The sequence below is a fragment of the Delphinus delphis genome, chromosome 4, assembly GCF_949987515.2.
Source record: "Delphinus delphis chromosome 4, mDelDel1.2, whole genome shotgun sequence".
Classification (NCBI taxonomy): domain Eukaryota; kingdom Metazoa; phylum Chordata; class Mammalia; order Artiodactyla; family Delphinidae; genus Delphinus; species Delphinus delphis.
Genome location: NC_082686.1, coordinates 127006886 through 127033484, shown reverse-complemented (window position 1 = coordinate 127033484; position 26599 = coordinate 127006886). Strand labels below are relative to the sequence as shown.

General features: G+C 43.1%; 2 protein-coding genes across 9 annotated transcripts in view; one reads left to right on the top strand and one right to left on the bottom strand.

Annotated features, from left to right (window-relative positions):
* Window positions 1-26599, bottom strand: part of MED12L (mediator complex subunit 12L) — a 308809-nt gene that overhangs the window by 93368 nt on the left and 188842 nt on the right. The gene's annotated exons all lie outside the window — the stretch shown is intronic.
* Window positions 1315-25222, top strand: GPR87 (G protein-coupled receptor 87). 8 transcript variants are annotated; one of them, XM_060011427.1, is made up of 5 exons: window positions 1315-1684; window positions 4406-4456; window positions 5221-5391; window positions 18778-18909; window positions 23589-25222. In XM_060011427.1, the coding sequence occupies exons 4-5, from the start codon at window positions 18876-18878 to the stop codon at window positions 24629-24631; spliced, it is 1077 nt and encodes a 358-aa protein (XP_059867410.1). In that variant the 5' UTR covers window positions 1315-1684; window positions 4406-4456; window positions 5221-5391; window positions 18778-18875; the 3' UTR covers window positions 24632-25222. The 8 variants fall into 8 exon arrangements, with proteins under 8 accessions (XP_059867410.1, XP_059867412.1, XP_059867408.1 ...); XM_060011429.1 differs by lacking the exons at window positions 4406-4456; window positions 5221-5391 and adding an exon at window positions 10222-10365; XM_060011425.1 differs by lacking the exons at window positions 4406-4456; window positions 5221-5391 and adding an exon at window positions 10218-10365.

Below are 26599 nucleotides of genomic sequence, written 5' to 3'. Positions count from 1 at the left end.
CTCAAGATGCAGGGAACGGGCTTTAAATGCTCAAAGCGAAATCCCTGGAGAAGTAGTACCAAATGGCACAAAGCGGAGTCCACCCTGAACGAAGGATGGTTTAGTAAATGTGGCAATTTCTTATACGACTGAGCCACTATTAAGTTGGCTAATTTTTTTTTTTTTTTTTTTTTTTTTGCAGTACGCAGGCCTCTCACTGCTGTGGCCTCTCCCGTTGCGGAGCACAGGCTCCGGACGCGCAGGCTCAGCGGCCATGGCTCACGGGCCCAGCCGCTCCGCGGCATGTGGGATCTTCCCGGACCGGGGCACGAACCCGTGTCCCCTGCATCGGCAGGCGGACTCTCAACCACTGCGCCACCAGGGAAGCCCAAGTTGGCTAATTTTTGTTCAGAGACCTTCCCTAGGGCTAGCTACTCATCCACAACATACTTAATCCATCCTAAATAGAATGGAATGGAAAACCATTCAATTTTAGTTGTCTGTTTTTGTTTGTTTAGGAAAAGGCAACAGAAGAAACAAACTTTTGATATTCAACTACTGGTATTTAAATTAAATACATTTGTTTTTCTGCATAAACACAGGGAAAAAACCCAACTAGTACATATACATTATTTCCTTAAGGCATAAGTAAACACTAAGTAATACCTATTATTTACTAGCTTCAAAAAATGTTCCACCTTAATTATTTTCATTTATCTTTCTCTTCAACCATGATAGTAACAAGTTTTGATTTCATTTGGTGATATTTTCTTCATTTCTTTTACTTGCTTGAATGTTGCATTCAAGAAAATCTTGGAGTCTCTGGGAAATTTTTTGGAAGTTCTAAAATTAATTACAAATAGGAAAAAGTGATTCGATTATATAAATTTACCATTGTGGGAAGATTTTTTAAAAGAATAAAAGTTGTCTTGTGGAATTCAAGAGATAAGGTAAACTCGCCCCCTAAATAACTTTATTTAAAATATTTTTGTGTAGGTGAAAGCAGGTTATATGGAATTCAGCAGATTCTTGAATAAGACAACAGGTTTCCCAAGTTATCGATCACCAGTATGAACACATATTAATTTGTCTTTAATATATTGAATAATACCATGAAAGATCTGTCTTTTATAAAAGATATTCTGGTTCCTTTTTATCCAAAACTTAATTAGCAGGAAGGTTTGTAAATGCATATTTTCTGATTAGTAATAGGGAGTTCCCCTCCCACCCCCCAAAAAACCCTAAACACTGGGTCTGATTTAAGAGGGCCCAACGTGAGGCTTGGTGCCTTCCTCCTCCTTAAACAGCCCTCTGGCCCTGTGGGTTCCAGCCCTCTGTGTTCCCTTCTGGTGAATCACCATCTGATTCCTGCAGGTTCAGGAAATGTTCTTCCCCAGTCTACAAATCTCACCTACTCTCAGGTGTGAGTCATTTCTATTAGCAAGAGAGCGAGTTGCTCCAGTTGTCTCCGCGCAGGAGAGTTGGAAAGGGTGCCCCAAAGAACAATCTCAAGGTGGGCAGGGGAGCACCTACCTTCTCCGGCAGGGGCCAAAAAAAGAAAAGCTTATTTTTCACGCTTTAACAAAAAAACAACTTCCCTGCCAACCTTAGTTTCAAGGTTTATTCTTAATTAGAGTTGAGAAGCCTGTTTCGACTTGAAGACACCCGTATCAGGTGAATGGAGAGCCAGCTACCGCCATGAAAGGTAAATGAAGTTGTTTTTTTTTTTAATTTTCTTAAAAGCCATGGTTGGTAGGACGCAGCCCTGATTAAGAGTATAATTATACCTCTGCTTAAATCTGAGGTCTGAAGAAAAAGTGGGGGTTAGAATGCTAAGTGGGTGAGATCCACAAGCTCTCTTTGGGAGGAACCACTTTCTGAAACGAGAGTCATCGTACTTCATGGAACTTCCCGGTTTCCAGCTCAGGGAGGCAGGTAATGCAAACCGTGCACTGTGCCTTCAAACGTGGAAACGGTATTTTGGAAATCACTTCTACTAAGTGGATTTTTAAATCACATTTGCTTTATTAGTTGAGTAAAATCCAAAGTCCCTTATAATGGTTTCCCAAGACCCCAAACTGAAATTCGTTTCGTTCACTTTTCTTTTAAAAAGAGATCAAGAGAAAAAAAGATGATTTTCTCTCCTAACTGCCTCATTTTGATAAAAGAATCTCAATCGTTTCGTTGTAACACAAAGAACAGGGCGATCCTCTTTCTGATTCCTTAAGAGATCATGTTAAAACATGTCAGGAAAGTCGCTGAGAAAACTGCCTAACTAGTGACGAACGGCTTAGGGACAGCTTAGGTCTGGTTCACATTCAAAGTCGTGGGGAAGCTCTTACTTCACTGAGGGAATCAAGAAGCCAGCAAGGAGATCTGAACTCTTCTAAGTTATAATAAGGATTCTGAAAGATAGGGGAGCCTAAGGTAGGGTGACTTTTCAATTTACTAGGTTAAGATTTATCTGCTACGGAGTTTTCTATCGTATTCTCAAAGTGAATCTTTCAAGTTAGGTATATTACCATTTTCTAACAAGGACTTCCTTTCATAATTCTGATTAGAGACTTCGATTTACTAGCAAAATGAACAACAAAAACTTTGGTTCCATATTGCCAAACAGAGCCAGACACTTTTTATTTTATACTATTATCTTATTTATACTGTATTGTTATTTCTGCCGGTTCAAGGTTAACAGTCGTTTCCTCCTTGAAGCTAAGGGATCAAGGGGACGTGTTGTTTTAGTCCTTCAGCAAAATCCTATCCTAAGACTACTGTTTCCAACACCTATTCAAGAAGTGTTCCAGGTATATGTGGGTTAAGGAGAAGGGGCTGGGGGAGCAGTTAGATTGCTGAGTACCATACACTTAAGGAAGGAGCCTAGAAAAGAAAAAGTCATTAGTCAGAAAATCCTAACTATTTCATGAAGAGACCCAGGCAAAAATTTCCTGGCTAGAGACAGCATGTTGGGAGGGCTTATTACACTCTGGGATATGGGTGGGAGATGGAAAACTAAATTAGAATGGATGTTTTTATTTAGGTTAGTGGTATCTGTGCCCCGCTTCAGAGTCTGTCTACTTTCCTTCCTTCCTTCCTTGATATCTCAGGGTTTCACTTCCTTTAAGAACAAAAAATGTTACCCATAGCCCTGTCCTCTGAAAAAATGCCACAGAAACTTAAAACAGAAGAGACACAGACGGCCATTTGTTCTCTGTACTCCTATAAGCTGAGGAAAAACTAGGAAAACCCATGAAACGCCCTCAGAGCCCAATAAAAGGAATGGTGGTGAAGGCAGGATAGAAGGGAGGTGAAATTTAGGCGAAATCACCTGGGAGCATCCCACAGTCTCCAGGGGGCTGCTGTGTGCAGGATGGGACAGGACTTTGGTTTAAAGCAGAAAGGCCAGCCGGGGTGTGGGCGCTGACAATGTCAAAAGTTACGTCCGACTTGAGCCTCTTAACTTCCTCAGGAGCTCACTGATGCCTCTCACACTAAAATGAGGGGATTAGATCGGACGGTTGTTCGAGGCCCCTTGTATGGCTAGATTCCCACGATCCAGGTGATGTGCTGAGGCACTAGGGTTGGTTAACAAGAACCCAAGGCTTGAACCACATGCAGATGCTGGAGAGGACACTGTAGGGTCAGTGATGAGGAAGAAGACTGGTCCTCCCCTTTTCTGTCCCAGCCAGCTATGTGATGTTCATCAAATCTCAACCTCCTTAGAGGCCCCAGATTCTTCCTCTGCAAGGCAGAGATGAAGACAGTCTGCTCCTGCTTCCTCGGGTGGGAAATTCTGCATTAGTACAAGTGGAAGGGCCAACTGCTGTTCCTAGAGCTGTTGACTATCTGAAGTAGACAGGAGAGAGCAGAGGCAGCCCAGACCCTGTGGTTTAAAACTAGATGAGATGAACCACGTGGAAAACATCACGGTGAACAAGAAACGAGAGGCAAACCTTCTGCTTCAGGCCATTGATTAAAGCCAAGCCCCTATCCAACCTGGCAACAATTTCCAAACTTTCTAACCTCCTCATACATGGGCAGAACAGAACGTTCATTCTTCCTCTTGTGCGTAATTAGCACATCTTAAGTTTCACTGACATTCTTATTATCCAAATGTGAAAAAACCTTACACTAAAAATGCATTTGAAGGAGGGCGCTGATAAAGATTCACTTGGTATAAGCCATCACATTAAGTCATACGTATCAGTGATTCTATAATTTCTCTTATAAGGCAATTTCTAATAATAATTTCCAACATTTTGGAAGAAGGGAACTCCTTAACTGGCTTTTTCTAAGGTATTAGATAGAACTCGTAGGACACAAACTGTCCTTCTAAACCTTATTATTGAAACAACAATCACTAACGTGCACTGACACCTTAATATAGGTCCAAGACTACTTCACATTTTAACATAGATTATTTTCTTAGAAAACCTCACACAACCTGAAGACATATACTGCTGTTACCTCCGTGTTACAGGTGAGCAAATTGAGGCTTAAGTGGTATGCAAGTAAGCAGCAGAGCTCTGACCTTGAACCCTGTCTGCCTGCAGTCAACCATGCTCTCAGTCACTACTTTTTAGCGTTCTAAGCAAACTCAGTATTTGCTATTTGGGACCTCTTTTTTTTTTTGGTCAGTAACTTAACAGGTAAAATTGTACCGATCTGTGATTTATTTACTGTACTACTTGACTGAGGTAGATAAGTGGCTGTCTTGGGCACATCATGCCCTACAATCACGTTGGAGCTACTTGATTACCTAGTCTGCCCAAAGGAGAGACATCAGATTATAATGAACACATGAACCGCCCCCACCGGGCTGCGCAGAAATAGGAGCAAAAGAGTAGTTAAGAGCCCAGCACTTGGACCGACCTCTGTTCAAATCCAGGTTGTGCCCTCACCAGGTGTGCTAGCCTGGGTGAGCTCCAGCGGCACATGTCTGCTGCAGGAGCCTCTGCAAGTCTCAGTTTCTTCATTTGAAAAATGGGCGTACTATTCTTACTACCACTCAGGAAGCATCTATACGGTGAGCTTTTCCAAGATGCCAAGCTCCAATAAAAGATCTATAAGGCTTGAATGACATAATACTGTGGTAATACCTCATTCAATGCTCAAATCAATCCTATATGAGTGTTTTACAGAAGAGGAAACGGAAGCATAGTGGGGTTAGATGACCTGCCTAAGTAAGTGGCAGATCTGCAATTTGATTCCAATGTCTTTTTGATCAATTAAAATTTATCTTAGGGCTTCCCTGGTGGCGCAGTGGTTGAGAGTCCGCCTGCCGATGCGGGGGACACGGGTTCGTGCCCCGGTCCGGGAAGATCCCACATGTCGCGGAGCGGCTGGGCCCGTGAGCCATGGCCACTGAACCTGCGCGTCCAGAGTCTGTGCTCCGCAACGGGAGAGGCCACAACAGTGAGAGGCCCGCGTACCGCAAATATATATATATATATATATATATATATATTTATCTTAATAATTTAGAACAGTCCTAGGCACAAAATAATATTAGTCAGCATTTGCTGAACCCATACGCTTATTAACTTTGTTGTTGTTGTTGTTATTGTGACTAGCAAGACAGAAACACAGACTTTTCAGCTACCAGAGGAGGGTTTGCCTGTAGTCTGGACATGCTCTCAGGTTAGAGATATTACCGGCTCTCAATCTGTCTTCTGAAACTCCACTTTTCAAGTCCCTGAGTCTAAAGAGAACCCTTTGCTAAAAACATCAAGATTCTGGCTGCTTCCAAAGTGGAAGCCAGTATAATAGGGGGCTGCAGAAACAAAATATCCTAAGGTCCCTGCACTAAAGGAGCTTATGATCTAGTTGAAGAAAGAAAAATCATAACAGAAAAACACTTGGGCTGTCAGCACTGAGCTGTGTGGCTCTCCGGCTGAGAGCTGACAGAAGAGACCCAAGAAAATAATTCATGGACATGAGTTGCCTCAAGATGGCAGGCATTTTAGGGCCTGCCACACTCCTTTTGGGGTGGAAGACCTGCCTGTCCAAACCTGTTCCTCCTCATAACTGCCAAACTCAAAGGTTAGACATGAAACTGAAAACAAATCATCAATGAGCTTCTCAGAGCTCATTGCAAATTAGATAAACGGACTAAAGGACAAGTTGGAAAAGCTGCAAAATTGTTTACTGGTTGTATTTATAAAGAGGCCGGTCCTTCATATCGTGACTGGGTACCCTGCGGCTACTCACGGCGCACAGTAACATGCAAGCCTCAAATAATAACAGCTACATTATTTTTTGGTTGTTTCAACCAAGCATGCTAAAAGTCCTGGAAAATGAAAACTTTAAACAAAGTCTCGCACTGTGTCAAAATTGTCTATGTAGAACCCATATGATACACAGCAATATGACTAGATAAAGAACAGTGGATGCTGTCGAAAAGGTAACTACTATATCAATGTATCAGTGAGCAATGTAATCATGATCACTGTTCAAAAAATAGTACGGTTTCATCTCTTCAACATCAATATTCTCTTTTCCCGTTAGCCCGAAACATTCTAATTTCCTGTTGCAAAGACGAAACAAAATATCTATGTATATTCTGTGGTATGAAAAAGAAGTATCCACACGGTGCCTACAGCCACCGGTACAACAATGAAAAGGGGCGACCGCACGTAGATAGCAGCTCAAAGTTCAGCCGAAGCCATCCTACGGAGGCAGATGGTAGAACATACTTTTACCACATTGCTGTTTCTTGATAATTAATCGAGCAGAATCTCTCTGCCCCCTTCTCCCCAGTATACCTGATTCCAGTTACCAAAATTTCCCAAGTGCTAGACATGTTAAGTTAGACCATATGAAAATGCCATCTATAAAAACATTTCCATTTCAGTTCAACCTAATGCATCAGCATCAAGGAAGAAGACACCTTAGAGCTTTTGAGAAAGTATTCATCCCAAAGCGAATACAATGCCATTCAGTTCTAAAATCCTATAATGAACTCTCTCGTCTTACAAGCGCATCGATTTCAGGTGAAAAGGAAAATATTAAGTGAGGGGGAAATTACTAAAAATGAGGGGCAGGTTTGGAGCTGGCACTGGGTAACAAGGCTCTAGGTCCCCCAGGGTACTGGTAGAAACCCCATGGAGAGACCTGGGGCAGCCCCACCATGAAGTCAGATGTCACAAACTGTAACCCACAAACCAGCTTTATTTGGTCTGTTTTAATGAAATTAAGCCAGAATTTTTTTAATTTAAATTTTTGAAATTCATGCAATTTTATATAAAAATCCATTTTTTATAGTCTCATGGCAGGTGACCCACACACCTGCATGGCAACAGCCCAGAGCCTGGGAGCGGGGCAACACTCCCCAGTTCACCGCAGCCCCCAGCCTTCCCGATCATTTTTCCTAACACCGAAGCTGTTAGCTGTATTTTACTGGCCTGATGGTGCTGCGATTATTTCTTCTTATACCTGGCTCACTTTTCTCACTGACATTAGATTTGGGGCTCTATCTGAATTTGCAATCCGTCGCTTTAGTCCCCTCACTTCACAGTGAGCTGTTTAGAAACATCAGAGGACAGTGTTGGATCAGCTTCTCTCCTGGTCTTTGGCCATGCCTTACGCGAGATCACCTGCCAATTCCTATTCTCTCTGCCCTTCCTGGGTTGTACTGTTTCACTTCGTTCATAAAGAAAAAAAGATAATTAATGCCAGTGAAGTTGACAGCAGGAACTACTTTAAAGAAAATGTTATATATGTATGTACGTGGGTGTGTATGTATTCACACACACACACACATTATACAAAATAAATTATCTGTGATGCCAGATCTTTTTACTACATTGGGGTGGGGGTGGGGTGGGGGATTTATTTATTTATAAATTGAAGTACTGTTGATTTACAATGTTTCAGGTGTACAGCAAAGTGATTTGGTTATAGACAGACATTTTTTTCAGATTCTTTTCCGTTATAGGCTATTATAAGATATTGAATATAGTTCCCTGTGCTACACAGTAGGTCCTTGTTGTTTATCTATTTTATATATAGCAGTGTGTATCTGTTAATACCAAAAACTCCTATTTCTTGTTCTTATGAGAGGAAAAAATGAGACACGGTGAGGGTTTGATGCCAATGAAAACTGTACAATATCCACTAGCATTCAAGACCTCACTAAAGAATCTTTACCATTGATGGTAGGGGTTGAAACTGAAGGAAGACTTGTCTCTTAAGTACCTGTCTTAATTCATTAATTTAAACAAAAAGCATTGCAGTGTCATTAAACTGTGATGCGAAAAACTAGGGTAGCTAACTTGACACCCAATTCAATTGAGAGTGGCCTTGAGGACACCTACCCACTCATCCACAACCCAGATAACCACAGTGATGACCTCATTAGAATGGTGACCATGGCAACCACCATCATCACCGTGAAGAATAATTACGACCCTTTAAGTATAAGTATAATGCTTAAGCCATTAAGTATAATGCTTAAGCCATGGAATGACCCTTCGAAAACAAGGAACAACATCTCCATAAGCCTGCGAAAAGTACTCTCCTTTCTTAATAGGTTGGTAAATGGTAATCAAACAACTGAAGACTTACCTGGGGTCTTAGATTCTGAGCATTTTTTTTAAGGGACCAGAAGCCACTTGAAATGCATTTGGGTTAGAACAGATTCATTCAAAACCACTACCCTGGCTATTGGGACTGTAGCCTGTAACCTCTCTGACCAGCTAACTCTGTATTAATAGTCCAGAATTTCACTGTGTATACATTAGACTTTCCCTAAACAGAACACAAAAATATACATTTCAATTAAGGAAACGATAAAAATTGGACTATATGAGTAATAAGATTTTCACTGTTAAGCAGAAAAAAGATTTGCCGGGAATGACATTGCTGCAGCACTTACAATATAAAATGGACTTGCACACAGTACCTCTCCAGATTCTCACAGTGCCTTTGCGAGCCAGGCCAGGTACTTATTATTTTCGTCATTTCACAGACAGGCAAGCTCCAGCTCCGAGAGCTAAACGGCTTTGCCCAGGGTCAGAGCCAAAGACTCAGTCAAAAACGTAACACCTGCCGATTGCAGTGAGGTCCAGGGCACCGTCCAGGCTGCTTCTGAGGTGCCACTGATCAAGCCAAGCAGCACAGCGGAGAGGCAGCCTGTTCTGGGGCCACAAAACCTGGAGCTCGTCTCCTGGCTTTGCTTCTCACTGTCTGTGTGACGTTGAGCAAGGTGTTGAAGCTCGCTGAGGCTCTCCACCTGCACAGTGACCAGGTCTGGGGTAAGGTTATAAGGAAGCATTAGACACAAACCTTGCCTTCAAGGGGTTTACAACCCAGTTCACACCACCCTCCACCCCTCGCCCTCCCCCCTCCCTACATCAATCAGTGAGTGAGTGAGTGAGTAACTAAGGAAGTAATCAGAGGTCACCTGGAAAAAGAAAAGTTAAATCCAAATGTGAACCAAAACATACTTAATTGTAAGCTACAGGTGTCAAGCATAACTTTGCAAAGAGAACTTCAGGGTAGTACCTGAAAAACCAGAATGAAGGCTGTGTGCTTTGCATTCCAACACCTTTGGGTCACTGACTCCAAGCCTGCATTAATGAAGTGCCTTATGAATACAGTGACCTGATTCTATCACAGAAAGAAGTCAATATACCCAGTGAGGTAACTTGTTTGTTTCCCAAGGCCTTCAGCAGAGCTGTATCTTAGCAGCATTGGAAGACACACACACACACACACACACACACACACACACACACACTCACTCTCTCTCTCACTCTCTCACTCTCTCTCTCTCTCTCTCTCTCTCTCTCATTCTCTCTCTCTCAGGCTTAAATTGGGAAAGATTCTTACGTTACAGGTGATTCCAAAATGCAAGAAAGGCTGCACCTTTCACCAGACGTTTTGCCTTAGGTGGGTCTTGTGAACATTACATCTCTCCACTGAACTTTAGGGACTACAGCAGTATTCCCATATGCTCTACTGGCTTAGTATAGCTTTTCTACAAGAAAGTGACCCCTCTCCACCCTCCCGCCAAAAAAAAACCCCTCAGATCTGAAATTCTTGCAGTTCCAGATGCGAGCTTCTTAAGAACACATTGAAAAGTGGAGGACAAATAAGAGAGAGAATTATACTACAACTCTGTCACTTGAGAACCACCATCACCAAATAATCAGTCCAAAAAATCGTGAGCAGCAAGCTCTACGGAGCTTGCTCTGGGGAGCAAGCATTTAACTGGCATTTATCTTTCAAATCTTGACCAGAAAGGCAATAACGAGGCCCTGGGAAGCCGGGGAGAATTAAGGATCGCATGGCCTGCTGCGCTCGCCTGCCAGCTCTGCCTGCTGAGGAGGGAGTTCCCCAGCCCGGCACAGCAGCTGCCCGCCCGTGTGGAGACCTAGCCCGGGAACGGTGAGAACAAAGCTGTGTGCCCATCGCAGCAGGTCCGGAGCCCCGGGTGCTGATGCTCCCCCGGTCTTCCCACCGCCCTTCCAGGCTACAGCGGAGGTTTGCGCATCCAGCTCACCTGGGTTCAGTCAAGCCTCTGCTCCACCGTTAATAAACCTTTCCTTCCTTGAGACACAGAATCTCCATTTTTCCAACCATAAAAGCGGTTTAACAATACGACCAGTTAGGGTTTTCACTTAAAGGCCTCAGAAGAGGGCTGGGCACAGAGAAAAGGTCAACTGTGACAATTAATTAATTCTCGGGTGTGCACTAAACAACAAGATCTCCTGCCACTATTCTTTGTGGGTTGCTAAGCGGTACCAGGAAAGTCATTTTGCTAAGAATGCTAAGTGTTGGTCACCGAAGCGAGAAAAATCAGGAGTTGGTAGAGAGGGAGGAAGAAAGGCATGTTTATAGTCAACGTAGGACATTCGATGATCCATATAGGTCAAATGTCGTCATAGAAGAGTAAACGATAAACGCACCGAGAGTTGCAAAATCAAGCGCCTACAGGACCTGGCGAGCAATGCTCCCGAGTGAGGAGGCCCAGGGACGTCGGCAGAGGATGCCGTGAGCTGGTGACCCAGACAGCATATTCTCCAAAGGGAAGAGTCAGCGAACACTGCTGGACTGTTCACGCTCACTGTGGGCAGATTTTCTTTTCCAAGATAGGATCCAAAGCTGCATTCTTAAGTGAAATTTCCTGCTGTTTTCCACATGGTTCAGGCCAAGCCAAACTACATCTCCAGTTTAGAAGATCCGCAGTTCCCTCACGAGCTTGACAGGGAAAACAAATCCCACCGCTGCCCTATCCTGGCCCTCCCGTTTCCGGCCCTCCAATATCAACCCCAGAATCGCTCTGCATGTGGACTCCAGGGCAGGGTAATGGGAAAAACTGCAGATAGGGTTTCAGTCAGATCTGATGGGAATGCTGATCCTACGCATTACTGGCTGTGTGAGTCAGGGCAAGTTAATTAACATGTCTAAACCTCGGATCTTCCCAGCTGGGGAAGAAAATGGGAATAAAACACACCTAGGGCACGGGCTGCTATGAGGGTTGCAGGAGAAATCAAGCACCAAGTTCAAGGCCTAAGATAAAGGAGACACTGAGGACATGTTCATCCTTTTCTACCATTTCATTTCACTCATTTAAAAAGCCAGCTTAGGGCTTCCCTGGTGGCGCAGTGGTTGGGAGTCCGCCTGCCGATGCGGGGGACGGGGGTTCGTGCCCCGGTCCGGGAAGATCCCACATGCTGCAGAGCGGCTGAGCCCGTGAGCCATGGCCGCTGAGCCTGCGCGTCCGGAGCCTGTGATCCGCAACGGGAGAGGCCACAATGGTGAGAGGCCCGCGTACCGCAAAAAAAAAAAAAAAAAAAAAAGCCAGCTTACAACTAACAACATCGCAACACAGTTAATAGTCAAAGGATCATATCAATGGTTGGCTGGAGAAAACCTAGAAGGTCTCCTCTCGGCCTCGATGCTATCTAACCTCAGGAATGGCTGTGAAACCCAGGACTGCCACAGACATCGCCTTCTTGAGAGGTTTCGTCAGCTCTCAGCTAGGGGAGCAGTAGGTGGCATGACAGGGTTCCTGCCCATCAGTGAGATCCTGGACCCAAGCCCATGACTACAGCTGAAGCAATGCTCATCCCAACACCCTGCAGGCGCTGGGACGCGCAGAGTACGCACAGCGGCTCTGCTGTAAACTGCACGGGGGGCCCGGGAGCTTCGGTGCTGCTGTTGAAGAAGGAGCAGGCAGATGAGGCTCAGAGGCAACCGGTACGAAGCTCTTAGAGCAAAACGATCAAATGACTCCTCACGGGGCGGCTGAAACTACAAACCACGCAACAGTTCTCAGGTGGTGAGAAATGAGTTTCATTCACCCTGTGTCCAACCCATCAATCACTAAATGCATTCTACTGTGTACCTACAACACGCAACAGGGGCTTGTAAGACTTAGCCCATACCCTGCACAGCTGTGCCAGATGCTTCATAAACATTCTCACTTTAACCTCACCCCATAGTGGATACATCATCACAGCCACTGTACACAGGAGGAGACTGAGGGTCAGAAAGCTGAAAGGCAGCAGAGCTGGGGTCGGCACCACACCGCCACCATGTCGGCCAGGGGTAGGAGCAAGGGTTTGTTTGTTTTGTTTTTTTAAGCCAAGTGAGGAAAAATATTTTTAAATGTAAGACATGAAATGAGAAGCTTAGCAGAATCTTCCATTGGTACTATATCTACCTCTACCCCCCACCCTCTCTCTCTTTTTCCTGTGGTAAGCATAGTGTTTTGTTCTTTTTTTTTTTTTTTTGAAAGAGTTGTCTGAAACCATCCCCTTACTTCCTCACCTCACAAGTATTACCCAACCCTTTGTCATCAGCCCTCTGCTCTGCCCCTACTTCCCCCCGTACCCAGCCCCTGCACTCAGGCAGCACGACATATGCAGCCCCGGCAAAGACCAACAGTGACCTCTCTGTTACTAAATCCCATCCAACGACGCTTCGCTGTCCTAGGTCTCTTGACTTCCCTGCAGGAGAAAACTAGTTACGACTTCTCATTTCGTAAACTCCCATCTCGGTTCACAGGCCATTAATCTTTGCCGGTAATCCTTCCAGTTCTCTGAGCACTCCTTCAGGCACTTCACCTTCCCGAGAATTGCTCCTTAAAAGCTTCGAAGTCAGCCTTCTCCTATTCTCACTCTACTGGGCAGGTTCATCCTGGGCAACCTCAGCCACTCCCATCGCTTTTTCTATCACAGGTCTTCTGTTGATCTTAAACGTACCTCACCAGCCAGGAGCACCTCCTCAGGCTCCAGACCTCTATCTTCAATTCCTTAGTAGACATCTCCACATGGATGCTACGCGGGCATCCTGAAATCAACAAACCTAAACCTGAACTCCACCCATTCTTTCATGTGCCCCTCCTCTCACGGGGCCCTAACATCAGTGAAAGAGACCGACACCCACTGCCAAATCCTGGGAGGACACAACACTCCCCGTCCCTTTGCACCAGCATCAGTCAGCCACTCACTGCTCAATATGCCTCGATCTGTCACATCTCTCCACCACTCAAGGCCATCATCGTCTCCCCAGCAGACTACTGCATGTTACCTTGGGCCATGCTCAGCATTTCCATGTGCTCCTTTCCCATCGGACCTTCAGCAAACCTGCCACAAGCCAGGCATCGAAGCTGCCATGGAACCTCCCTGATCCCTGCTTCCCCTCATCAGGGGACACCTCTACCTCTGGATGTCTATAGCATCCCAACCTCTCACTCTGTATTTTGTGGTCTGTTGTACGTCTGGATCCTCCAGTAGATTCTAAATTCCTTGAGGGCAGAAACTTACCCTCCCCTTTACCCTCTTTATAATCCCTGAGCATGGACCATCAGTAGACTTTGAGAAAATGACCTCATAGAAAAGGTCAGATTCTGACCTTGACACTGAAGGGGAGGCAGAGATTCCCAAGGTAGGGAAACAGGGGGAGAAAGGAGGCCATGCAGGAGCAGGAATGGGTATGAAGAAAAATCGGGGACTGAACACAAGGCACGCCCCTGAGAGGCAACAGTTAGGTTAACGGAGAGAATCCCCGATCAGATGAAAATGATCGTGAATTCCATGTAGGCAAGGTTAGTGGAAATAACACAGGCAAAAGCTACGTTCACAAAGCACATAATTCATAAACATGTATTCTCACTTAACCTCATAATGATTCTATAGAGTAGGTATTATTGTCATCTGATTCAGAGGATTAATTATGGGACAAGAAGATTTCTCCCAAAGTTGAGTGCCAACTTTTAATTATCAGAACCCAGCATCTTTCGGCTTCCACACTCCATGATCTCCAACAGTAAAAAATAATAATTCCTTATATTTCATTAGTAACTGTAATTCAAGAAGTTCCCTGTCTTATCATACTCAGGGTTAGAGAACATGATGACATGGGTAATTTAGAAAGAAGAATCTAGCAACAAGAAGCAGGACAGCCAGCTTCAAGAGGAGAGAAGCAAGAAGCAGGAAGACCAGAGAGGAGGTCAGTACAGGGCCACATGTGACACTAGGAGGGCCTGGATCTGGAAGATGACTGGGAGGAGCAAGGTGAGGACAGAAACAAAGGAATGATATTGTAACAGAAGAAGCAGAAAGACTAGATAAGTGACTGACTAGATGGGGGCAAGGAAGAGAGAAAGATCCAGTCCAGTACTGAGGTCTTAAACTCTCTCAACTAAGAGATGAACCAAATATTCATACACAGGGATGAAAGGAAAATGATGTGTGCCAAAGGAAGGAAAGACAGTTCAAGTTTAGAAATGCTGAGTTTGAGGAACACAGACAGACGACACACTCCAGCGTACACAGTGGATTGAAGTCTGGGGAAGGGAAGGTTGTAGAAGAGAGGTGATGGCCGACCATCCGAGGAGACATGCACGCTCGTGAGAAAAAGAAAATGCAAAAATGAGGAGCCGTGGCCTAAATTAGGGGAGGCATTTCATCTAGAGAAGGTAGTATAAGAGACGAAGGAGGCAAGAGGATACTCTCATAAGCCAGCTGAGGAGAATAAAACATCTCATTTCCCAAACCTGGAAAACAAACTTGACTCCAGAAAAATCCAAATATCATGTCTGAACTAATTAAAACCCAACTCTCTCATATAGTTTCCATAGGGATTAAGAAAATGGGAGTATGGATGCCCCCAAAGTACAAATAATCACCCACAGCCAGGGTCTCTGGATTTTGAACCGAATTCTAAAAGAAGAAACTCATGGGGCTTCCCTGGTGGTGCAGTGGTTGAGAGTCCGCCTGCCAATGCAGGGGACACGGGTTCGTGCCCCGGTCCGGGAAGATCCCACATGCTGCGGAGCGGCTGGGCCCGTGAGCCATGGCCGCTGAGCCTGCGCATCCAGAGCCTGCGCTCCGCAACGGGAGAGGCCACAACAGTGAGAGGCACGCATACCGCAAAAAAACAAAACAAAACAACAACAACAAAAAACATGGTAAAAGAAGAAAACTCATAAATGAATCATCCAGATCGCTAAGCAGTGCCCCTCACCTACGTCAAGGGGTGGCAACTCTTGCTGAACGTATTTTGCATTTCACTATCTTCTTCAAGAGGTGACAGGGAATGTGCTTACTAGGTGCTTTTTCCTGGCCTTGAAAACTCATCCGTTATTGCACAGTGAGCTGCTAGCTTGTATCTGTTCCTTTCCTCTTCTGTATACTACTTGTTCCTTTTAAACTTCATTCAAATATAATTTACATACCATAATTTTCATCCATTTTAAATGTACAATTCAATGATTTTTAATGAATTTATAGAGCTGTGCAACCACCATCATAATCCAGTTTTTATCACCCTAATAGAACCCCTCACACCCTTACAGTGAGTCTCCACGCCCACCCCTAGCCCTCATCTACTTTCCACCCCTATAGACTTGCCTCTTCTAGACATTTCATCTTAGTGGTATTCTGTATCTGGCTTCTTTCCCTAGCAAAACATTTTTGAATTCATCCATATTATAGGTGTATTTCACTCCTTTTTGTTGCTGAGTAGTATTCCATTATGTGACTTTACTGCCTTTGGTTTATCCATTCATCAGTTGACATTTGGGGTGATTCAACTCTTAGCTATTATGAATAATGCTACTAAAAACGTATATGCTACCTGCATATAAGTCTTTGCATAGGTCTCTGGTTCCATTTCTCTTGAGTAGATACCTATAAGTGGAATTGTTGGGTCAGAAGATAAATTTAGGTGAAACTTTTTAAAAAACTACCAAACTGTTTTCAAAGTGGCCGTATGATTTTAAATTCCCACCAGCGGTGTACAAGGGTTCCTACCTCTCCACATCCTCGTTGACATTTCTAATTGTCTTTTTTATTTATAGCCACTCTGGTTGATGTGAAATAGTATCTCACTGTGTTTTTTATTTGAGTTCCCCCAATGACTAATGATATTGAGCATTTTTTCATGTGCTTTTGGTAAAATGTCTATACAAATCTTTAGACCACTTTTTAGCTGGGCTGTTTTTTTCTTATTAGGAAGTTGTAGAAGTTCTCTGTATGTTCTGAATTTAATCCTTCATCAGAAACATGATATGCAAATATTTTCTCCCAGACTCTTTTCCGTGTCCTCCTTAATGGCTGTCTGCTATCTCTTACTGCTGCTGTGGCTCACCCACTTCTAGACACTGCTTCTCCTCCAGTGTGGAGAAGCCATACTGGATTTCCTGTTATCGAGTAAGGTATAAGTGAAGCCAAAAAGATGGAAAACCACATAACTTGCCCACAGAGGAACAGAAAATTAGAGATGTCTTTCATGTAAACTCCTTGAAATGTTTCCATGAGAACTTGGATTCAAGAAAATAAGGTTTGCTGAAATCCAAAGGTCATTATTATGAAGTTTAGAAAACTGCCTCAATCCCAGTAAACTTTTATGAGTGGGGGAAAAAAAAGTAGGGTTTTACCTCCTTGCCTTACTTTAAAAACACGGCAACACCGACACTCAAAAAGGCGGGAGTCTAAGAGCCCTAATCATTGTCTACGATCCATTAACCAATAGATACCTTTTGACCACCCACTATATACCACCTACCCTAGTGATTCAAGGTGAGAGGCATGGACAGGGCTTCTAAACTCTCAAAAGAGATGATTGGTGGAGGGGAGGAAATCACTGAAAATTTGGACACCATTTTTTTTTTTTTTTGCGGTATGCGGGCCTCTCATTTTGTGGCCTCTCCCGTTGCGGAGCACAGGCTCCAGACGCACAGGCTCAGCGGCCATGGCTCACGGGCCCAGCCGCTCCACGGCATGTGGGATCTTCCCGGACCGGGGCACGAACCCGTGTCCCCTGCACCGGCAGGCGGACTCTCAACCACCGCGTCACCAGGGAAGCCCGGACACCACTTTTTCCATCTATTACCAAATCCAGCCCCTGTACTTCACGTGTTACTAGGGAGCAGAAGAGAAGGACAAAGTAACAGAGAAAGAAACATGTGCCTCTCCACTTGCGGCCCAATTCTTAAATATACTTTTGCCTCCGAAGTGCTCTCTCCCTGCTGACTCAGCAGATGCAACTGCTGATGCAATCAGAAGATTGCCTTGTACTTGGAGGGGACGAGCTCACTTGGGGGCTCTCTGCAGCTGTGTGGTATAGAAGCAGTATCAGTGAGGGGACACGAAGGCCTCACATGGTTTCATTTCATGAGAAACAGTGCAACTTCCCTACAGTGAACTGTTCCCGAAACACACCTGGCTTCAGCAGCACACTCATGACAACAGTTCCCAGGATTTCTTCTCTCTTGGATCGACACCTGAGGAAAGTCAGAAAACAGGGACTAGACACAGAGAAGGCTGCTCAAGGAGAACTGGGGGGACTGTCCTAGAGCATTCAAAGCAATGTCACGTGCACATATGGTCTCAGGTAATCCCGATAAAAAGGTTGTGAGGAATCTGAAGCTCAGAAAAGTTAGGGTACTTAGCCCAAAATCACACACCAGTCACTCAAAGCTAATTTAATGATTCACTCCTAGCCAAACTCTTGAGCTTGGATGGAATCCAGTTAGCACAGTGAAATACAGGGACTTACGAGACAAACGTTCAAATGGTAATAAATTCTTAATGGGAATCTATGTTTGAGGAAAACGTAGAAGCCCACATAAATCTGAGTCCTGATAGGGATTTTTTTTAGGGCCTTCAGTCCGAAATTCCAAGAAGGTCGGGTGACGATGAAGGTCACACAGCTGGTTAGTGTAAATCCAAAACTAGAACCCTAGAGATTACAGGAGTGATTGGATGCTGAATATATCTGAGCTTATAAACCACTCTTTACATATATCAGCGCTAGATCTCTTAATTTACATACAATTGGAGATTGTTAAAACGTCTCATCATGCATGTATGTAAGTACATGTGCTGAGGTTAGGGGCTGGGGCGTGTAGAGTGAGGCAGAAGCAGGATGGCAAGGCATAGGCTAATATGTCCTGAGCACATTCTTTGACCTAGGTTCTGACAGGTGCCTTATGGACTATGTCACATAATCCTTATCACACTCCTGTTGTATGGTTGCTATTATTCTCATTTCAGAGATGAGGACACTCAGTCACAGAGACGTTAAGTAACTTTCCCAGGCCCACACAGTGGTATTCAGATGGAGAGAGCGTACACAGAAACGGTCCATGCTTCCTGGCACACGGAAAGAGCACAGAAAAACAGACAATTCTTATGTGGCACAGTCGTTCCTATCCAAAGAATAAGCCTTTTCTGAATCGTGGGGATATCTTTTCTTTTTTTCTTCTTTTTTTAAAAGTAAAGATCGAAATACTGTGTGTTCAAATTCCTGCCTAACTGTTTCTCTCCCCCCCACCCCGGCCCCCAGAAATCAAACCAGGAATAACCTATGCTGAGCCCTTGCGTCAATCGTCCCCGAGTGTTTCCTGACACGTATTTTTGCTTACAGTCCCTCAGAACTAAAGAATGGGGCTCAACGTGACATTTGCAAAATTACCAGGTAAGCGGTAGGGAAAAATGCAAAGAAAATCTTACTTGATCAATAACTGTTATTTACACTATGTGGCCATTTAGGGGTTTTAGCGGTCACCAACCAACTAACAAAATAAACCAGCATTTATCCTTGCCTTTCATTAAATGTAAAACAGCAAACATGCAGGGTGGCATCACTGAGAGAAATTTAACTTGCCGTCACTTTGTTTTTAAGCTTTGTTTCATCTAGAGACCATCTCTAAAAGAACAAGAAAGATTAAACTAATAATTGGGGAAGTTTTTCATACCCAAACTAAAGTACACATTACTTTTCAGATGTAACAGTCTAGATCAAGGTTCACTGAGATTCCCCAAGAGGTCAAGACAACATCTACCTACACTACTGGGTAGCTAGAAAATGGTCATGCGAGGGCAGCTGTGCCAGGGGAGTGACACTCTGCAATTTGCGTGACTTTGGTATTTCATTCCCACCTGGCAGGTAGAGCAGTGATATATCTTGATACTTTCACACTTTGTGCCTAAGTGTGACATGCCCCAACGAGCAACAATGCAGCTTCACCAAAAGCAAAAGGACCAAGATTCTTCAACACATATCGTTCAGAATGTGACTGCTATTAATGACACAAAAGTCAGAGAGTGAACATCTACTGAGTACTAGACACTGTGCTTGAAACGTATGCAGAGCATTTAACTCTCAGAAGATCCAGCAAAGTGGCCGCTATTTATTCCATCTTACAAAGTCATGAAGTGGCTGAACCAGCATTGTCAAAGAGGACTGCCTGCAATGCCCTCTATCTGCCCTGTCCAATACAGGAGCCACATGTGGCTGAAGCAGTATCTGGCTACAAAGCCCACGCGTTTCTCCAGCACACACAGGTGAACACACGATCCCCCTTACACACAAACACAGGCAGCCACAGCCGCAACACACACATCCCACAAAACCACTCTCACAAACCCACTGGCACAAAATGATGATTTACTGTGGAACCAGTGTTCGTATGTCATTGCCTCTGCTAATTCAGTTTAAAAGGAGTTGGAAGAGGGGGAGCAGAGGGGAGAATAAGAAAGGGATTTTTACCCTCAATTATCACCCTGTAATCAAGCTCTGCACTAAACAAACAGGGAATAACATCTTGGGAGATAAGGAGTGTGTGAGCTGTGAGAAAACAGCCTTTACACTGTCAAAACAGCTTCTAGTTTTTCTTAATTGAATCACCAAACTACTTGTCATTAAAAATGTTCCCTAACCTGGCCAAGCTCTTTACTGACAGCAAAGAACAACATGATAAAACCTCCTGGGGAAAGAAAGCCACTCACTTTTAACGGTCTTTGTTCCTGAGTGGGAACATTGCAGAGAAACGCTTCTGGGCATAGCCACAGACTTTGGAAAAACTGGGGCAATGATACAGAAGAGAAGAAAGGCTGGCAGGAAAGAATATACCACAGACTTAATTCTAAAAAAAAAAAAAAAAAAAAACTATGTCACACAGAACTCTCTATATTAAGTTCTGAACCTTCCAGAGCAACCCACAGATGGTTATTCCTGCTTCGCAGGAACCATTTTTCTCTCCACTACCATATTTATTGCATAGGATAACCCGTAACAGGCTTTAACCACTAATTTGTTTCAGCTGCCTCATAAATGTAGAATTTGTAAATGAAGTAATAAACAAGCCCAAGCCTATTCCACTGAATTAAGAAATCCTATATTCTAGAGCGTTAATCCCGTGCATAAACTAAAGAAGGAAAACTGTGAGGTGACATGCTCAGCAGACTGTCTCAAAGCCACGGAACGGTTCAATAATCACTGTGGAACAAGGTTACTCATACCTGATGTTATTTATGACTCAGAGTATCTTTAAGGACTATTTCTGACATGCTGATTTAAGACTGTGTTTGATGATAAATATAACTGATCAGTAAATCGTCATTTAGTAAGAGTGCTTGTTCATACAATTAAAACTTTAAAGTATATAATAAACAGATACAAAATCCCTACCCAACCCTGAGAAGTATGGGTCCTTCCGTTCCACAATGGAAAAGCACAGCAGATCCAGGGAGCCGACACTAAGGGTGGAAATACTCCATGCCTATTATGCTATGGTTCGCAAACCATTCTACTTGCATTTACAATGGTTTTGAAAATCATTCGTTAGTAATTGTTACAAGGTATAACCAATGTTTCAGGAGATGATGCAGCTGCCCCTTTTCAGGTTGGGTCCCTCAGCTAGACCACTCATCCTGTTTAAAAGTTACCTGTCCTCTCTCTACTTCCCTTAGGGTTCTATTCTGGGTTAGATGAAAGTAACTGTTAATAGTTTAATTGGGGAAATTAAGTCAAGCAGGTATCTTAACCCAGGTAAAGCTGCACATCTTAAGAAGCTTCTAAGGGCATGGATGCTGATGTAGATCTGATGGAGCAGAAGCGGCCAAGACTGAGACACTTCATTAAGTTAAAGACAGGCTTGAACGATCCTGTTCCAAGACAACATTTGAAACTGGCAACAGGAGTACAGATGGCAGCTGAATCAGGCATTTTAAACTTGTAAAGCTTAATAAGACTGTGGGTCTCATCATAACAGGCTAGTCCAGGTATAAATTACCAGCCTGTGTAAGGACGTTTAAGCCAGGAATACCAGTTTTTAAAAACACTGGTAGCAGAGAATAAAAGGGAAAGAATCACCAAGGGGACAAGGTTACTCGGGAAGAGCCTACACTTAAATTTCAGGCAGCAATTTAAGAACCTGTTTTTAGATTATAATCATCAAAACTATCTTCCTGGGTTCGCTTCTTCAAAGAAGGGAAACAAAATATATACTTCGCCGCCTGTCATGTAGGGAAATGAGGGCTAAATTCATGCTGTTAGCTCTAAAACAAAATCATTCCAAAACATAATTGTAACTATAGTAAACATTATTAGTGAGACATGAAAATTCAGAAATGGCCTTCCTTGTCAACTTACATCCACACAGTTCATTTGTAAATTGTTAGCTCCAGTTTAAAAAAAAAAAAGACAAAATGTAACTGGATGGTCAAGAGATTTATGGGGGTGATTGCCCAGAGGGACTGCTGACAGCTGTGCAGGTCTGACCTCTGTGGAAGAGAGAGGGGAGCAAGGAGGCAGAGGAGGCAGATTCAGACTTCAGTGTAGTTTGAAGAAAGTTTTTTTTTTTTTTTTTTTGCGGTACATGGGCCTCTCACCGTTGCGGCCTCTCCCGTGGCAGAGTACAGGCGCCGGACGCGCAGGCTCAGCGGCCCTGGCTCACAGGCCCAGCCGCTCCGCGGCATGTGGGATCTTCCCGAACCAGGGCACGAACCCGTGTCCCCTGCATTGGCAGGCGGACTCTCAACCACTGCGCCACCAGGGAAGCCCTGAAGAAAGTTTTGACCAGACTGATGCAAAGTCCTCCAGCCAAAGTCACTCGTCAGAGAAACCCCTACTGTCCCAGAAACAGGCTTGTCTTAGTATCATGTGCTCAGTTACTGGCTGGGAGCAGTCCATGCGAAGCATGGCATCAGCAAGAAAACAGTGCTGGGTTCAGAACACTGAGCTGGAGTTGCCCATCAATTACACTCCCTGCAGTAGGAGATCTGAGAGGCCCGTTCTCATGGCTGTCAGGCAAATCCAATGTTCATAAACCGTTTCACTGATTATATGATACAGTGGTGCAGGTCTTTAACAACACGAACTCAAAATTCCAAAATAGCAAAAGGTTTAAAATTTTCATATTCTCAGCACAATACGTATAATCTAGACTTGTAAATTAAAATAGGTACCAGACTGCAATTATTTTTAATAACTGTCCTCCTTGAGAATGAATTTAAATATTAATGACAATTGTTCCTTTTTATTTCTCTTCCTAACGATGGTCCCTAAAGTTTCTTAAGTATTATAAAAAAAAAAAGTCATGGACAAAAAATTCAAAATGACCTGCTAGTTTTACTCTTTCCCAGTTCTTGATGATTAAATAGCTTAAAACTAAGAGAGAGAAAAAGATATTTCAAAGAGCGCCTGCCAAAGACTGCACTAAAAGAATAACCACATGCTACCATTCTGCTATATAAAATTCTAATTTTCTGCTCCCAAATTTTGTTGATTCTATTTGTAAGGATATCAAACACTGAATTAAAAATCTAATCAAGGTAGTTTTCACCGGTATATTTATTTTCATTTTCAAACAGTTAGCACAGAGAGCCAGAAATTCACATTTTACTCATGGGACTTGGGGGTGGGGGATTTAGGGGTGAGGTCACCAGTTCTTTTTTTTTTTTTTAATGTTTTTTCGTCTGTTTATTAAAGTATAGTTGATTTACAATGTTGTGTTAGTTTCTGGTGTATAGCAAAGTGATTCAGTTCTATATATATATATATATATATATATATATATATATATACACACACACACACACACACACATATTCTTTTTCATGTTCCTTTCAATTATGGTTTATTACAGGAAATTGAGTACAGTTCCCTGCACCATACAGTAGGACCTCGTTGTGTGAGGCCACCAATTCTTTAGGCACTCAAAGTATTCACAGTGCAATAAACTGAGTCTTTAAATTACTAAAGACATCTTTTAACTAGCCCGAAACGGCAATAGTTCAGCCTGTGAGGAAGCCCAGCACTCTGTAGGGCAGGCATCAAAGCACTGAAGTGACGTCTCCCCGCTTCTCCTACAGATAATGAGCTGCACGGTCCAGGGAATCACACCCCAAGTAACACAAGCGATGGACCCGGAAAGAACACCACCATTAACAACGAATTTGACACTGTCGTCTTGCCTGGGCTTTACCTCGTCATCTTTGTGGCAAGCATCTTGCTGAATGGTCTAGCAGTGTGGATCTTCTTCCACATTAGGAATAAAACCAGCTTCATATTTTATCTCAAGAACATAGTGGTTGCTGACCTCATAATGACGCTGACGTTCCCATTTCGAATAGTCCACGATGCAGGATTTGGACCTTGGGACTTCAAGTTTATCCTCTGCCGATACACTTCGGTTTTATTTTACGCCAACATGTATACTTCCATCGTGTTTCTCGGGCTGATAAGCATTGATCGCTACCTGAAGGTGGTAAAGCCGTTTGGCGACTCTCGCATGTACAGCATAACCTTTACAAAGATTTTGTCTATTGGTGTCTGGGTGCTCATGGCTATCCTGTCCTTGCCAAACATCATTCTAACAAACGGTCAACCAACTAGGGAAAATATTCATGAGTGCATGAAACTTAAGAGTCCTCTGGGAGTGAAATGGCATAAGGCCATCATTTATGTCAACAGCTGCTTGTTTGTGGTTGTGCTGGCGATGCTGATAGGATGTTACATAGCCATATCCAGGTACATCCACAAATCCAGCAGGCAGTTCGTGAGCCAGTCCAGCCGGAAGCGAAGACACAACCAGAGCATCAGGGTGGTCGTGGCCGTGTTTTTCACCTGTTTCCTACCCTATCACTTGTGCAGGATTCCTTTCACTTTTAGCCACCTGGACAGACTCTTAGATGAATCGGCACACGAAATCCTATATTACTGCAAAGAAATGACGCTTTTCTTGTCTGCGTGCAACGTGTGCCTGGATCCGATAATTTACTTTTTTATGTGTCGCTCATTCTCAAGAAGGCTGTTCAAGAAATCAAATATCAGAACGAGGAGTGAGAGCATCCGATCACTGCAAAGTGTCAGAAGATCAGAGGTCCGCATATACTATGATTATACTGATGTGTAGGAGTTAAAGGCCACCAGGCCTTCTCTTGCTTGTCGAAGTCAATGTGTACAAAGTGTAAATAAATTTGTCTTTTGATTACCCTCGCTTGAGCCCATCGAAATATGGATGAAAAGAGAACTGAGATGATATGAAGTTGGGGTATAATTTGGAACTGAGAAAAACATTAAGGCATACCCAAAAAGTGAAATTAACAAGAGGTGGTGCGTGTCGCTGAGTGGCAGGGATCATGGCTCAGGGTTGAAGGAGCAGGTTACAGGTGCAGAAAAGGCCACAGCAATGCCAGCGCACTGCAGGAAATGCTTCCAGGAAATGCTGGTGCTCTGAAGCCACTTCTGAAAGAAGAGGAAGTGGAGGGAACTCTATCTAACCTGGATCCCTAAGATTTGGGAAAGAAAATGCTGTTTTCAACACAGCTCATACACTGCAGATGTAACTGAGTAAATATGGATTGCTAGGTCTTTCTGTCATTGTATCTATGGCCCATACACAACCTTTAGCCATTATCCCCTGTCTGTGTTTATTTATGTCTTATGCATATGAGAAAAACTTGCACAGTGCGGGGTGGGGGGTAGGCAAGAAAGTCCACCTGTGTTTTTTTAAGCAACGCGTTTGAAAGACTTAAGTCAATTAACTGATTTTAAACTTAGATTATTTCAGAGAAAAAGAAAAGTGTGACCAAAAAAAAAAAAAGAGTATTAAGACAAGTAGATTTTGGATAAAACACTCTGAACTTATGTTTGACATTCTTATACCCTATGCTGCATTTGAATCCTCCTGTACTAAGGGTAGAGAAGAGAATGTGAAGGCTTGGTTAATAATCAAGTATATGTAGTTTATTCAAAAGCCACTTAATAGTCCTTATTTTAGAAAAACTAGAGTTTTAAAATAGTCTTCCTTTTGAGCTGTATCCCATCATTAATAGGGATATCATTAGTTTAAAAGTAACACCTTCAGGTGAAGAACAGAGCTCAATAAATCAAGTCAAAAAAGAACTATCTTAGAATAGTTTCTGCTTCGATATAAACCTTTGAGCCTTCATTCTTTTTCAAAGCCTTCAGCTGCTTGACCACTGACTAGATGCCTAATTTGTTCCTAACACTCAACAAGGAACCAGGGGAGCGTTAAAAGAACAGGAGTGAAGGCATGTTTGCTGAGGAAAAGGGAACATTACCGGTTAACGGAGACAAAGCAGACATACACATGCAAAACAGTGCGATATTTTATTTAGACTCTTGTAAACGATCTGCCTGCGAAATTCTAAAAAGCTAAAGTGAGCAAAAAAGTAGTCAAATATCCCACTCAAAAGTGATACTACCCACTTCCCTCTGTGTGTGTGTGTGTGTGTGTGTGTGTGTGTGTGTGTGTGTGTATTCTGTTAAAGGCATGTTCACCTCAGAACCTAAAAACTAAGAACCTACCATCTTTAATAGCATCAATGGCTCCATTTGGTGCTCTGAAATTTACCAAACCCCAGACTTCATTTAATCCTCTAAAATTCAGGCCTCAGTCTAAGAGGTCCTTAAAATATTTCAATCCCACTTGCATGTTTCTAAAATTGGATTGCTGTAGAGTTAGTGGGTATATTTTATGTAAGGGTGGATTTATTCTCTGAAATTACATGATTAAATCAATGGGACATCTTGAAACATTGACTTAGGAAAAAAATAGAAAGGATTATCCCTATTTTTTTAAAGCTATATTACCAAAACATCAGAATCATACTGCTTGTTTTTTACACCAACGCTCACATTGTGGTCACAAAAATTACTTATCCAGGCCAACCAAGAATGAATCATTTATATAACTAACATAATATCAACAGGAATAGCATAAAATATTGTGCTGGTGTCATAAGTTAATACAAACTACTGCATTAATATTGAAGAAAATAAGCATTCTATTTGACTGGTTTTTAATTAATTGATAATTTGGAAACAATCTTAAACTTGAAATCTAAAATCTCTTACA